This window comes from Hyperoodon ampullatus (genome assembly GCF_949752795.1).
Source record: "Hyperoodon ampullatus genome assembly, chromosome: 4".
Taxonomy (NCBI): Eukaryota; Metazoa; Chordata; class Mammalia; order Artiodactyla; family Ziphiidae; genus Hyperoodon; species Hyperoodon ampullatus.
The window spans coordinates 87,480,244-87,496,542 of NC_136917.1; the positions used below are offsets into that span (position 1 = coordinate 87,480,244).

General features: G+C 34.7%; 1 protein-coding gene across 1 annotated transcript in view; it reads left to right on the forward strand.

The window, feature by feature from the left end:
- Positions 1-16,299, forward strand: part of FBXL17 (F-box and leucine rich repeat protein 17) — a gene marked incomplete at both ends in the record, with an annotated part of 498,430 nt that overhangs the window by 12,937 nt on the left and 469,194 nt on the right. Inside the window, one exon of the mRNA XM_079702400.1 lies at positions 2,829-3,086. Within this exon, the coding sequence (XP_079558526.1) occupies positions 2,829-3,086 (258 nt within the window). The remainder of the gene's footprint in view (positions 1-2,828; positions 3,087-16,299) is intronic.

Consider the following 16,299-nt stretch of genomic DNA (forward strand, 5'->3'; position numbering starts at 1 on the left):
GGAATAAGATAACTTATTTTGTTTTAATTTTCATTTTGATGAATTTTCTAATCCTCCCTATTGCCCGACTGCCAATATGTTTATATGGTGGCATAAATTAGGAAAGAAAATAGTTAATAGTGCTTATTACAAATAATTTGTTGGATTTGTTAAATTCTTCCCTTAAACTTGGTTTTCAGTGCTTGGCATTGGAAACATTAAAAAGATATCCAATAAGAATAGGATTTTATTAGACTACTAAACCTGCTCTTAATCCTTCCGTGATATTGTTAGTGATGTGCTGGTAAATGTTTAACAGCTGGCTTTCAAAAAGAGCAAAGAAAAAGCCCTGATTTGTTATATTTTCCAGTTTTTGTTGTACAAATATTTTCACCATGACCAATTTCAAGCTACCAATGTGATGTCACTGAATGTAGTGATATGACTGACTTCGAAAGTGGTATATACTGTAGACTTTTGTGATTTGGTACAAGCCAACTCCAACACACCACTGGTAGCATTTGTGTGTGTTTATAAACACATGTACTTTAAACAAAATAAGCAAGTTCCTGAGCATTTGTGTATGAGTTTTCTTTTTTTTTTTCTGTCTCATTGGTAAGAGGTGAAGACAGTTACAGAATTAGTCATTTACCTGTCCAGGTTCATGAAATTTGTGTCCAGGGGGAATGGTGAATATTTAGTTAGTTGTAGCTGGTACCATGGAGAGAGGTAACGTGAAGTAATCCATTGGCTCTTTACTTCATTAGTCTTGGCTGTCTGAGCTATTTGTTACAAACTCAGACTAAGAAGAGCTTTTCCCCTCTCCTGGTAGTTAGGTCTGGAGGTGAAAAAGAAAAAAGAAAAAAAAAAAAGAGAGGTATGCTCTTTCCAACAAGCATAAACAAAGGTATTTTCAACCTTGGCTCTTACTCCTTATATCCCTCAACACTCCAATTCTTTCCTTTTTCCTTTTTTTTTTTTTTTAATAAATTTATTTATTTATTTATTTTTGGCTGCGTTGGGTCTTCGTTGCTGTGTGCGGGCTTTCTCTAGTTGTGGTGGCTGGGGGCTACTCTTCATTACGGTGCATGGGCTTCTCATTGTGGTGGCTTCTCTTGTTGCGGAGCACGGGCTCTAGGTGCGCAGGCTTCAGTAGTGGCACGCAGGCTCAGTAGTTGTCACTCGTGGGGTCTAGAGTGCAGGCTCAGTAGTTGTGGTGCACGGGCTTAGTTGCTCTGTGGCATGTGGGATCTTCCCGGACAAGCACTCAAACCTGTGTCCCCTGCATTGACGGGCGGATACTTAACCACTGTGCCATCAGGGAAGCCCTTCTTTTTCCTTTCTAAATTTCATCATGTGCATTTTCTCTCACCATTATTTTTACACAAAAGACTTGAATAATGTTAACTCTGTTTTCTTTTTTTGGAAATATGATTGGGCAGGGAATGTGTAGAGGTTGGTTTTAAAAATTTGTTTAAAGAATTGAGATGGCCATATGAATTTCAGCAGATGAATTTTAAGGTTACTTACATGTAGCTTTGAGTCTTCCGAGAAAAACTTTTTTAAATGGACTTTTCTATGAAGTCTTCAGTGTGCTGAAACCCAAAATGATATATTGTCTAAGCTATGGATTTAGTTATACGTAATGTATTCAGATAAAAGTAGTAAAACACTTGAAATTTATATACTTTGGTAGGTATCATCTCATAATAAGTGTGAAAAGTCAAGTCATACATCATGATGGCTGATAATACTATTTTATATACTATTTGTTGGGTTAAAAACAGAACCAACTCCAAATCTCAATACAGTTTTGTTTGTGGGAAGTTTTTGGTGAGTTTGAAAGTTTTGAAAGTTTTCCTAATAAGGATAGATTTTTAGGCGTTTAATGAAAACTAACACATACCTTATCACTTGGTGTTTTCTGACACCAAATATGTGTTTTTTTCCATTCTGACAACAAATTCTCTGACACTAAATGCACGTCCAACAATACAGTTCAATTATGACACTAACTCCTGGAGTTAGTGTAGACCTCACAGGTTAAGGGCTCAGTCCCATAAGACTGTCTCCACTTCATATACCAGTCACAAGTCCTAGGAGCCACCTATACTTTTGACTGACCAGATGTAAATTTGGAAGTTCCCCCAACCCCCTCCTTAGGTGTGATAATTTGCTAAAATGATCAGAACTCAGGAAAATACTATGTTTACTGATTTATTATAGAGGATGTAAACCAGGACCAGCCAAATGGAAAATATGCGTAGGGCAAAGTATGGGGGGAGAGAGTTTGGAGCTTCTATATTGTTTACATCCACATCGACCTCCCAGCACTTTGATGTATTCACCAACCCAGAAGCCCTTCAAATCAGTGTTCAAGAGTTTTTATAATCCAGTCTCCAGCTCCCCTTCCCTCCCAGGAAGTTGGAGGATGGGGCTGAAAGTTTCCACCCTCTAATCACATGGTGTTTGGTCTTTCTGGTGACCAGCCCCCATCCTGAAGCTATCTAGGGGCCCCAACTTAAGTCATTTCATTAGTATAAACTCAGGCATGGTAAAAGGGGCTTGTTAAAAATAACAAAAGACATTCCTATCACTCAGGAAATTCCTAGAACTTTAGGAGCTCTGTTCCAGGAACTGGAGACAAAGACCAAATATATTTTTTTATTATACCACAGTTCTTATTATGCTTTAATATTAAGTAAGAAGGTTTTCTTTTGATTGTGGTTTTCATGCTATAATCTAATTATTATATTATTTATTGGGGAGAACTTAATAAAATAATAGAATGTAAGTTTCTACTTTTAGCAGATTTTTAAATTTATTGCTTTTCTTCTCTCCTCTCATAGGTCACTGATGAATTATTGGAAAAAATTGCGTCAAGAAGTCAAAATATAATTGAAATCAACATTTCTGATTGTCGCAGTATGTCTGATACTGGCGTGTGTGTTCTAGCATTTAAATGTCCTGGACTTCTTAGGTATACAGCCTACAGGTGTAAACAGCTTTCTGACACCTCTATTATTGCAGTTGCCTCTCACTGTCCTTTACTTCAGAAAGTTCATGTAGGCAACCAGGACAAACTTACTGATGAAGGACTCAAACAGGTAAATTTTAGCATCTATAAAATGGTTTTACTTATATTAACTCAACATGTTTTCTTGCAGCAACACTTTGAAAGATTGCTATGTTGTAGCAACATATGTAGCAACATACATATTGTAATGTTCAGAGACTAAAATAAGTCATCCTTTTTATGTATCTATGAATATTTGGGTTAGTGAACTAGAGTGCCATGGCTGTAATTGACAAATTAACTTTTTTGTGTTTTTTAATAAGTGCCTGAACTTTGACCAGCCATTTTATTAATTTATTCTTTTGTTACTTAAATTTTATATGAAATTTTGCTTTAGGTAACAACAGTATGCAGTTTGGGTCAGCATGAGGTTTTAAAAATTAACTTTTAATTCCTCTTTTATGTTACTAGATGACATGCTTACATGTTTTAAAATATCTTTTAAATGGAAGTCCAAGTTAAGGAGTATAAAATGAAGAAAAAAATGGTAATTACCTATATTAGGCACAATAATTGGATTAAATATAGTATCATGTGTATTTTCTGGTTGATTCACTTTCTTTGGAAATGGTATTTAAGGTTTCTTGTCTCAGAGTGGATATTGAATGGATTCTGTGTGCCGGTCCCTGAATTTGTGAATATTCTGAATATTTAGTAATGTTCCCTCTATTGTACTAGGCACTTTTTGTAGTTTTTATTTAACCTTTGAAATAACTTTGTGGAAATAGTTGATATTAAACTCATTTCGTAAAGGAAGAGATTAAGGCTTAGAGAGATTAAGAAACTTGCCTAATGTGTAGTAGACAGTGGACCTGGGATTTGAAGCTTGGATTCTCCAAAGCCCTACGGCCCTACAGTCTTTCCACTTTTCCATGCCAATAGACTGTACTCTTCTAGACCTCGAATAAAGGAGTCTGTTCCATGAGGGCAGAGGCTATGCACATTTACCACTCGACCCACAGTGCCCTTGGCAAACATTTGTTGAAAGAAAGAATTAATAATTCCACTCAAGCACTTTGTCAGAACTATTTTTTAAGTTTAGAATTGAGATGTAGTCCTAATAGTTCCCAGGAAAAGCAGAGTATCAGTAAAGTCCTAGACTTAAGTCTGATCTGAGATGAAGTCAGAAATAATATGAAGATCCCTAAATTTATTTATTTATTTAAATACTTATTTATTTATTTGGCTATGCCGGGTGTTTTTTTTTTTTTTTTTTTTACGGTACGCGGGCCTCTCACTGTTGTGACCTCTCCTGTTGCGGAGCGCAGGCCCCGGATGCGCAGGCTCAGCGGCCATGGCTCACGGGCCTAGCCTCTCCGCGGCATGTGGGATCTTCCCGGACCGGGGCACGAACCTGTGTCCCCTGCATCGGCAGCGGACTCTTAACCACTGCGCCACCAGGGAAGACCCCTGTGCCGGGTCTTAATTGCAGCATGTGGGATCTTCATTGCCACGTGTGAGATCTTTGGTGCGGCATGCAGGATCTTTTTAGTTGGAGCATGCAGGATCTTTTTAGTTGAAGCATGTGAGATCTTTTAGTTGTGGCATGCAGGCTCTTAGTTGTGGCATGTGGGATCTAGTTCCTTGACCAGGGATCGAACCTGGTCCCCCTGCATTGGGAGCGTGGAGTCTTAACCACTGGACCATGAGGGAATTCCCTGAAGATCCCTGAATTTAAACACTGCATATGAATTAACTGAAAGCTCAGTATTAGAAGAAATTTGGAAAGACTATTCTAAATAGTACTAGGTGTGTCAATCCATTTTATGTATTAAGAATCCTGCAATTTGTAAGGGAGCCTATTTTGTCTGCACAGGCTAATTGTGCAACAACAGTCTTACCTGTTGTAATATTTGTCCTGATCTATTTCTGCTATGTACAGGATTATTCACTAGCAAAGCATTTTATGAAGTTCTTAAGTCTGTTGAAACAAATTAATCTTTGAGGTAAATTATAAATTTTATAGACATGGTGTGATTTTTTTGTGACAGAAATTTCCCAGCAAGTTATACTTCACAATGAAACATTTAAAAAAGTCTATGTATTTATTAAGAAATGTATTAAATTTGCTATATATTTAAATCTGATATAACACAAATAGGTACCAGTTGACCAGAGTGCCAAGGGTGTTCCTTGTAAAAAAAGGTCATATTTATGGTTGAAATAGAGGGAAACTAAAAAGTTCTTTAAGGAACAAGACTTAATATGCCAGTTAAGTATTATGAATTTATCTAATATTTACAGTTTTGAGACTAATTATGTAAATCTTCCCTAGAATGTGAGGTATTTTAGAACCCATTAATTTATGATAGATTAGATGTTTGCTTCATATTTTATGGTTTCTGAATTATGAATTAGTTATATATGAAGTAATAATCTGATAAAAGTAGTGAAATAAATCTTTTTCATTCTAAGTAATTTTTAAAAGTAATTGCATATGAACCTCATTGCAGTACAATGAGTAATCCTTTCCTATGCTTAAGATGGTGCTGTGGTAGGGTGTGTCCTCTTTTAGCTTCTTTCTTCTGTTGGGATAGTTTTACGGTATAGTAGAAAGAGAATGGCTTTCATATATACACAAAATAGAAGTAAAACTTTTATGAAGTAATATATAGCCTTATGAACAATGCAATTGATATTTTCTATTCTATACTATTATGTTAATAAATGTTGATCTTGATCCACTCAGTAAATTAATTTCATGACCCAGTGATATTTGATAAGCTCTGATGTGGACTACATTACACTTCTGGTGAATTAACAACTTAAAAATGTATAATAAAGTTTCAAAAGGCCTAGTATGGAGCTTTCATAATTGATGAATTTTCCTGGTATTTTTTTCTTTTTTACTCTTAAACATAGCAATTGATTGAATTGTTGATTCTGTAAATCAAGTTGAAAGGTTTGGAAAGCATGGACAGAGAACTAAAGGAATTCAACCAAATGATGCATGAACAAAATGAGAATAGCAATAAAGAGCTAGAAAGTGTAAAAAGGAATGAAATAGGAATTTGGATGCTGAAAAGTATAATTACTGATATAAAAAACTTAGTAGAAGGATTTAGCATCAAATGTGAGCAGGCAGAAGAAAGACTCAGTGAACCTGAATAGGACAAATGAAATGATCATGTCTGAGGAGCAGAAAGAAGAAAGAATGAAGGAAAGTGAGCAGAGTCTAAGGGATCTGTGGGATACCATAAAGTGAAGGGAGAGTGAAAGAGGCAGAAAGAGTATTTTAAGAAATGATATGGCCCAAACTGTTCAAATTTGGTGAAAGACATGAATCTATACATCCAAGAAACTCAGTGAACTCCAAGCAGGATGATTTCAAAGGGGCCTACATTAAAACACATAATAGTCTAATTTTCAAAAGCTAGAGCCAAAGAGAATCTTGAAAGCAACAGAGAAGTGACTCATAGCATACAAGGGATCCTCAATAGGATTAACAACTGATTTCTCATCAGAAACCATGGAAGCCAGAAAGCAGTTGGCTAACATATTTAAAGTGGTGAAGAAACAATGTCAACCAAGAACTCTGTATCTGGCAAAACTGTTCTCCAGGAATAAAGGTGACATTAAGATATTCCAAGGTAAACAAAAACCGAGGAAGTTCGTAGACTTGCCTTACAAGAAGTGGTAAAGAGAGTTCTTCAGGCTGAAATAAAAAGACACTAGATAGTAACTGAAAGCCATATGAAGAAAAAAAGAATGCGAGTATAAGTAACCACATAGGTAAACGTAAAAGATAGCTTTATTGTATTTTTGGGTTTTAACTATTTTTTTCTATATGATTTAAAAGGCACATGTATAGAACAGTATTTATAAATCTTTGTTAATGGGCACATAATGTATCATCTGTGGTAATAACCATATAAAGTAGGAGGGATAGAGATGTACAGGAGTAGGGTGTATACTGTTGAAACCAACATGGTAATATTCAAATAAGGTTATAAGTTTCAGATGTTAATTGTAATCTCCATGATAACCATTAAGAAAATAACTAAAGTATATATATGAAAGTAATAAGAAGAGAATCAAATGGTACACTGCATAAAATCTACCAAATACAAAAAGTGCAGTAATGGAGGAGCTGAGGAACAACAATAAAAAAAGTATGAAACATACAGTAAATGAATAGCTAAACGGTGGAAATAAATCCTTCCATATCAGTACTTAAATATAAATAGATTAAATTCTCTAAAAGGCAAAGATTGGCAGAATAAAAAAAATCAATCATGCATTGATTATTATCTCTAAAAGAGACTCATTTCAGATACAGACACAATGAGGTTGAAAGTAAAAGAATGGGAAAAGATATTCCACTCAAATACTAATAATCAGAGCTAGAGTGGCTATACAGATGGTCCCCAGCTTATGATGGTTCAACTTAAAAGTTTTCAACTTTATGATGGTGTGAAAGCCATATGCATTCAGTAGAAACTGTACTTCAGATTTTAAATTTTCATCTTTTCCCAGGCTAGCAATATGTGGTGTGACACTCTCATGATGCTGGACAGTAGCAGTGAGCTGCAGCTCCCAGTCAGCCACACAATCATGAGGGTAAACAACTGATACACTTATAACCATTCTGTACCCATACAACTATTCTCTTTTTCAATTTCAGTGAAATTACATAAGATACTCAACACTTTATTATAAAACAGGCTTCATGTTAGATGGTTTTGCCCAACTATAGGCTAATATAAGTGTTCTGAGCCCATTTAAGTTATGCTAGGCTCAGCTATGATGTTCAGTGGGTTAAGTGTATTAATGCATTTTTGACTTATGATATTTTCAATTTACGATGGGTTTATCAGGATGTAAGCCCATTGTAAATTGAGGAAGATCTGTATTATCACCAGAAAAAAAATCAATTTTAAGTGAAAAAAGGTTGCAGGAAACAATGAAGGTCATTATGTATTGATAAAAGTTTCAATTAATCAGGAAGATATAGCAATTATAAACATATATGACTCAAACAACACAGCCCCTAAATATATGAAGCAAAAATGGAAAGACTTGAAGGGAGGAAAAGACAGTTTTACATTAATAGTTGGAGACTTTAATATAATCTACTTTCGGTAATGGAGAGAACAACCAGAAAAAGATCAACAAGAAACTAGAGGACTTGAACAATGCTGTATGCCAGTTATACCTAACAGGCGTATACAGTAGGCTACACTAAACAACAGAAGAGTACACATGGAATATTCTTAAGATTAGATGATATTTTGGACCATAAAACAACTTTTAATAAATCTGGGAAGATTGAAACCATGCAAGTATCTTTTTTGACTATAATGACGTGAATCTAAGAATCAGTAACACAAAGAAAACTGGAAAATACACAAATATGTGGAAGTTAAACAGCATACCCTTGCACAACCAATTGAACATTGAAGAAATTGCAAGGGAAATTAGAAAACATCTTGAAATGAATGGAAATGAAGACAGTATAGCAAAAATTATGGCAACAAAAATAATGTTTAGAGAGAAATTTATAGCTGTAAAAGTTTATGTTTACAAAGGAAGAAAAATCTGAAATTAGTAACTTAATTGTATTCCTGGAGGCACTTGAAAAAGAAGAGCAAACTAAACCCAAAGCTAACAGAAGGAAGGAAATAATGATCAGAGCAGAGATAAATGAACTAGAAAACAGAAAAATTATAGATAAAATCAATGAAACCAAAACTGGTTTCTTTAAAAGTACCAACAAAAATGACAAACCTTTAACTATATTGACTAAGAAAAATAGAAGATTCAACTTACTAAATCAGAAATTTAAGAGTAGATATTACCACTAACTTTATAGAAATAAAAAGGATTATACAAGAAAATTATGAACCACTATGTATACCACAAACTGGCTTGCCTAGATGGAATGGGTAAATTCCTAGAAATGTAAAAACTACAAAAACTGACTCAGGGATAAGTAGAAAATCTGAACAGATTTGTAACAAGTAAGGAGATGGAATCAGTAATAAAAATCCTCCCAACAAAGCAAAGTCAGGAATCAGATGGCTTCTCTGTTGAATTTGGTTTAACAGATAAAGAAGAATTAATACCAATCCTTCTCAAACTCTTTCAAAATACTTAAAAGAAGGCAACACTTGCTAATTCCTACAAGGCCAGCATTACCCTGATTCTGAAGCCAGACAAAGACACTACAAGAGAAGACAACTAGAGACCAACATCCTTAATGACTATAGATGCAAAAATCCTCAAAAAAACATAGCAGACAGAAGTCAACAACATATTAAAAGGGTTATATACTATGGCCAAGTAAGATTTATCCCATGAATGCAAGGGTGACTCAACTTACAAAAATCAGTCAATGTAATACACCACATTACCAGAATGAAGGAAAAAACCCCACATAATCATCTTAATTAGCTCAGAAAATGCATTTGGTGAAATCCAACACCTTTTCATGATAAAAAAAAAACACACACAATAAACTAGGAATAGAAGGGTCTTTCTCAACATAATAAAGGTCAGATGTGACTAAGCTACAGCTAATATCATACTCAGTGGTGAATAGCTGAAAACTTTTCCCCTAAGTTCAGGAACAAAACAAGGATGCCCAACTTTTGCCACTTCAGTTCAAAATTGTATTGGAAGTTCTAGCCAGAGCAGTTAGGAAAGACAAAGAAATAAAAAGCTTCCTAATTGGAAAGGAAGACAAAAAACTATCTCTATTTGCAGATAATGTTTTTTGTACGGTAAACCCTAAAGAATCCACAAAAAAACTGTTTGGCCTAATAAATGAATAATTCCATTTATAATGGCATCCATAATAATAAAATATTTAGGAGTAAATTTAGTCAAGCAAATGCAAGACTTATACACTGAAAATGGCAAAACATTTTTGAAAGAAAGAGGACCTAAATAAACGTAAAGCCATCTTGAGCTTGTGAATTGGAAGACTTAATATTGTTAAGATAATACTACCCAAAGTGGGCTACAGATTTGATGCAATCCCTATTAAAATTCCAATGGTGGTTTTTGCAGAAATGGAAAATCCATCCTAAAATTCATAAGGAATTTTAAGGGATGTAGAAGAGTCACAGCAATCTTGAATCCAAAGAACAAAGCTGGAGGATTCATACTTCTTTATTTTAAAACTTACTACAAAGGTACAGTAAATAAAACCATGTGATATTAGCATAAGGATTGACATATAGACCAATGGAGTAGAATTGGGAGTCCAGAAGTAAACCCTTACACCTGTGGTCAGTTGATTTTTTTTACCACAGTGGCAAGAACATTCACTGGGGGAAGGAACACTCTTCAAGAAATGGTGCTGGGAAAAGTAGATGTCCACATGCAAAAGAGTGAAACTGGACCCTTACCTTATACCATCTACAAAAATTAATTCTGAATGGATCAAAGAACTAGCTTTAAGAGCTAAAACTGTAAAACTCTATGAAGAATGTATAGGTACAAATCTTCGTGACCTTGGATTTAGTAATGGTTTCTTAAATATGACACCAAAAGAATAGGCAAGAAAAGTATAAAACAGATAAGGTGGAGTTGATTAAAATTAAAAACTTTTTTTTTCAAATGACATGCTCAACAGAGTGAACAGACAACCCATAAAATGAGAGAAAATGTGTAGGAATCATATATTTGATAAGGGCTTAATATCCAGAATATATAAAGAACTCTTACCATCCAACAATAACCCCCCCCAAACTCAATTGAAAAATTGGCAAAATACTTGAGTAGATATTTATCCAAAGGAAAAATACAAATGTCCCTCAAGCACATGAGAAGATGCTCATCATCATTAGTCATTAGAGAATTGCAAATGAAAATCATGAGACATCACTTCACACCTACTCCAATGGATATTAAAAAAAAAAAAGAAAAGCAAAAACCAGAAAATAAGAAAGTGCTTCTTTGGATGTGGAGAAATTGGAATCTTCATACATCGCTAGTGGGAATATAAATGGTGCACATACTGTGGAAAACAGTTTGGTGGTTCCTCAAAAGATTAAACATAGAACTATCATTTGACCCAGCAATTCCACCTAGATGTTTACCCCAAATAATTGAAAACAGTGACTCAAATAGATACTTGTTCACTTATTTTCATTGTATCATTATTCACAATAGCCAAGGGGTAGAAACAACCCAACTGTCCATTAAGAGATGAATGAATGAATGAAATGTATGTCATGCAATGAAATATTATTCAGCCTTATAATGGAGTGAAACACTGTACATGTTACCACATGAATGAACTTTGAAAACATATGCAAAGTTAAATAGGCCAGACACAAAGAACAAATATTATAAGATTCTACTTATATAAATTACCCAGTATAGGCAAATTCACAGAAACAAAATGTAGGTAGAGGGCTTCAGGGGCTAGGGGAAGTAGGAAATGGGTACTTGTTGCTTAATGGGTAGGGAGTTTCTATTTGGGGTGATGAAAAAGTTTTGGAAAGAGTGGTGTTGGTTGCACAACTCTGTGAATATAATGTCACTGAATTATATACCTATATATGGTTAAATAGCAATTTTCATGTTTGATATATTTTACCACAATAAAGGAAAAAAGAAACATTACTTGTTTTTAGATGCTGAATTTCTGTGAGATAAAGGAAAATGTCAGTCTCATCTATCTTTACATGTTCTAGTGATATTCAGTCAACTAAGTAAAGAGCAAGTATGTAACCTTTATGAGTATCTACCATGGGTAGGGCACTGTTCATATATTCTAACTATATTTTCATACATTTAATTTCTCTTTTGATTCGCAGCCACTCTGTGAGATAGGTATTATTTCATTTTTATAGATGAGGAAGCAGTTACAGAGAGACCATAAGTAATTTACCTGAGATAAAGTAATAAGTGATAGGTCTGGCATTCTTATCCAGGGATGTCTTTTTTTTTTTTTAATTAATTTATTTATCTTTGGTTGCATTGGGTCTTCTTTGCTGCGCATGGGCAGGGATGTCTTGAGTTCATACTAAATCCACTTAGCTCATTTCCTCCCCTTTTCAGATTACATGACACTCATTTTATCCCTATAATGATAAGTGATATTTATAATGAGACTGAGAAACTAGAGATCTTGAAAAGCCTCCTTTATCAAAATGTGTTACATTTAGGTAGTTTAAGAATGTTTTAAGTATTCTGTTTCTAAATTAGCATCACAGTTTGCAAAGGGAAGTAAATATATTTTGGGTGCGTTCTATATGACAGGCATTGTATTTTGTTTTGTTGTCCAATTTAATCTTCACAGCAGCGCTGAGGTATTTCAGGATGAAAAGTTGAATCTTTTGGAAGTTAAGTAACTTGTCCAAGTTCACATAGTTGGGAAGGTATGGAGCCAATATTCTCTAAATTTTGCTGGATCTCTGAATCATGTCATATGGAATCATATCTAGGATTTTAAGCTGGAATTTTCAGTTCAATGACTAGAGAGAAAGTTTTCCATCTGTAACTGGGAGTATTGAGCCTTCATGTAATTCAAGAAAGCTTCTTTCTGGAAATTTATCTTTAGAGTATTGAATACTTCTAAAAAGTTCCCTTCACATGAATCCTAATAAATAGTGTTCTAATAGCTTCCTTCTTTACCCATTAATAATAATAGAGATATAAAACATTTATTTATTGCTTTTATATGCTTTGCAGTGTGCCTTAATAAGCATTTCCATTTGTGTTATTTTTTTTTAGATCTTCTCCACAACCCAGTGAGGTATAGGTAGGCATTGTTATAATTCAGCATAAGCCTTCTGGGCCTGAGGATGGAAGTTGGTCAGTTAACTGAAAACCAGTTAAATGATAGAATCACAAAAATCAATATGTACTATAAACATTTTAATTTAAAAATGCTATGTAACTGTAGATTCATTAGTGAGTCTTTTGATATAGGGTCAGGGCCTTTTTCTAGAGTTAGAGATAGCTAGTTAGAGTTCGACTTTATTTTACTTAAACTATAACAATGATGTGGCACCCATGATTTTCAGTTGTTGTTTTTTTTTAATTGAAGTGGGACAGGTGGTCACTACTTATGAAGGAATATGGGTGCAGCTTGTTTTAGAATATGATTTTCCCAATATTTTGTAACTTTATAGTTGTCACTGAAAACTAATTCATCAGCACTTTTTTATGGCTTGCTTTCATTGAACATAAAACATTCAACCTACTTTTTTTAGCAAGAGCTTTCTTTTTCCTTCTCATTTGTCGGTTTATTTAATATCTAATGTAATTATGTTATAATAATTATAATTAGAAAAAACAGGTTTGGGAAGAAATATCACTTTCTCTTGACTGTTTTTTTTCATCTCAGGTTTTATTGACATTTGCTGTTTCATTGTGTTGATTTTTTTTACTGTGGCAAAATCTACATAATATTTGCCATTTTAACAGCTTTTGAGTGTGCAGTTCCAGTGACTTTAAGTGTGTTCACAATGTTGTGTAACCATTGTAGGCTCTATTATAATTTCTAATTAGCATACTTTCTGGGCCTATCTAGCTACCTCCTGTAAGTAGAATCATACAATATTAACTCTTGTGTCTGGCTTATTTCACTTGCATAATGTTTTCAGTGTTTATCTATGTTGTAGCATATATCAGTTTCATTCCATTTTATGGCTGAATAATATTCTAGTGTATGTATAAACCATATTTTTTTCTACTCATCTGTTGATGGACATTTGATGGCTTCCCATGTTTTTAAAGTTAAGCTGCAAAAGTTTTAATCACAGTATTTTAAAATTTGAAACATTAATAAGTAACAAATGTTTCTATGTACTGGTACTAAAATAGCATTTTTGCTGGTTTTCTAAAAAATAAAAAATCTTTTTAGTGTGTAACAAATTAATCAAGTGATTATTCCATGTATGTTCTCAATTTTCATTTACTCTTGAGTTTTAATTATACATCATGCTAGTACAACTAAGAAATAGTATTGGTACACATTTTGGGAGCTTATGTAGCATATTTTCATTGTATTAAATGGAATGTTCTTTAAATGAGACAAAGTTAGACAACATAAATCTAGGAAAAAGGTTCAAATTTGAGTCCTTAAAGAGGGTCAGATGAGTGGCAGTTTGAAAAATTTGCTTTCATATCTCATTGTCTGTACTACTCTACTACAAATGATGAAACTAATGAATCAAATTATGAAATTGTCATTTTTATGATTTCACAAACATGAATAGTTAGCATAGTTGGGTGAAGTTACTAGAAGATATGGATTGGGTTTTCTTCACTGTTTTCTTTTGCATGTGTATAATAGTGACGGTGGTGACATATTGGGAATGGAAAGTAGAAGGAACAGCTTCCCTCTTCTGTTGAAGGTGGCATACCTCATGTTTTAAAAATATGTTCTTAATACTGGTTTTGAGCAGATTTTGTGTGACATTGGAAGACCTGATCTTATTTTTATCCCAGTGGGTTCCATGTTCTGGTTTCAGTTATCTAGATTCTTTGTCGAAGTATATTCTTCCTAAGGTGTTTGTTTTATTACAAAAATAACCCAGTAACAACATATAGCTTGTTAAAACAAATTCTCTTTTGTAAATTCTCAAGGATGGTGTGCAAAATTTTAATTAAATTTTGAGGGCTTCCCTGGTGGCGCAGTGTTTGGGAGTCCGCCTGCCGATGCAGGGGACAAGGGTTCGTGCCCCGGTCTGGGAGGATCCCACATGCCGCGGAGTGGCTGGGCCCGTGAGCCATGGCTGCTGAGCCTGTGCGTCCGGAGCCTGCGCTCCGCAACGGTAGAGGCCACAACAGTGAGAGGCCCGCAAACCGCTAAAAAAAAAAAAAAAAAAAAAAAAATTTTGAGATGCTGGGAAAATCACCTCCAACTATTTATAGAAAAATTTGAAAAATACCTTTGGAGTTCTTGAGCAAAATTGTGAATAATCTTAAATGATTATTACAAAGAAGAAAAGAATAAATCAAAGACAGTCCTTTTTATATTATGTTTATTTACTTTAGTCCATTTGTAGTTCTAATTACTGTCATGTGCTAAAATGAACCATGGATTACTAGGTGGACTAGCTTCATTTAAGTGATAAAGTGGCTACTAACACCCTTTTCATTAAATGATTTCCTTCAGGGTTGACTGATGGGTGCCCTTGACACATTATTAGAGTTAGAGGAAGGCTTCTATTACTGTCCATCTGACTTGCACCTTTTCTAGGGAACTAGATATTGGACTTGTATTGATAAAGATTCAGAACCTCTTAAATGACATACTGGGCTTCTATGTCTTAGGTAACTAAGACCATTTACTTGGTGAAGAGTGAGAGTTAGGATTGTACCTGGCATGAGTGTCAGGTGCAAATAGCAATGAAGGACAGGCTGGGTGTGAATGGATAGGTGTGGTTGGAGCTAAAATTTCACAAGGTTGATAACCTCTCTTACCTGGAAGGGCCCTCAGGGAGTTTTCCAGTATCCAACCAAGGTGAGTGGTGGTATGCATCCTGTCAATATCAGCCAGATAGGTATCTTATGATGAGTAGTTATTATTTCAGAATGTTCTTTGGTAAAGTAGGAAGTGTTATGGAGGTAATTTTGAGGTGTTTGTAGATCCTTTAGCTGTACTGACTTTTTGCTGGGATAAGGTAAGAGGAGGGGGGGACTTAAGGAGGGGGGGACTTCCCTGGCAGTCCAGTGGTTAAAACTTCACCTTCCAATGCAGGGGGTGTGGGTTCAATCCCTGGTCGGGGAAGTAAGTTCCCACATGCCTCACGGCCAAAAAACCAAAACATAAAAAAACACAGAAGCAGTATTGTAAGAAATTCAATAAAGACTTTAAAATGGTCCACATCAAAAAAAAATCTTAAAAAAAAAAAGAGTTAATGGGGGTAAACTTGATACAGGAAGAGATCACCTGGCTGGTGCACTAAGTGTTGAAGTCTCTTTATTGCTCCAGCATCTCAATAAATTGACAAATAAGACATTGGAATAGTGACAGAGGAAAAACACCAACTTTATTACACAGAAAGGCTAGATTGGGAATGTTGCTTAGTAATAGAGTTAAATAGACTTGTTAACTCAAATGCTGGAGTTTGGCCAGGCGACCCAGTCGTCATCTACTAGGCTGGACCAGCAGTGTCCTGCAAATGTAGAAGTAGATGCTTGCTCCTTGTGGGCAGTTTGTCCTCAAGCGGAAAAAAGATAGAGATGAACTGAACATGTTCAGCTTATTAAATACAAACTAATCAGTGTAGAGACCAGAAGTTAGACCAGTTGAACTCCGTCCAGAAGAAGGAAGCAGT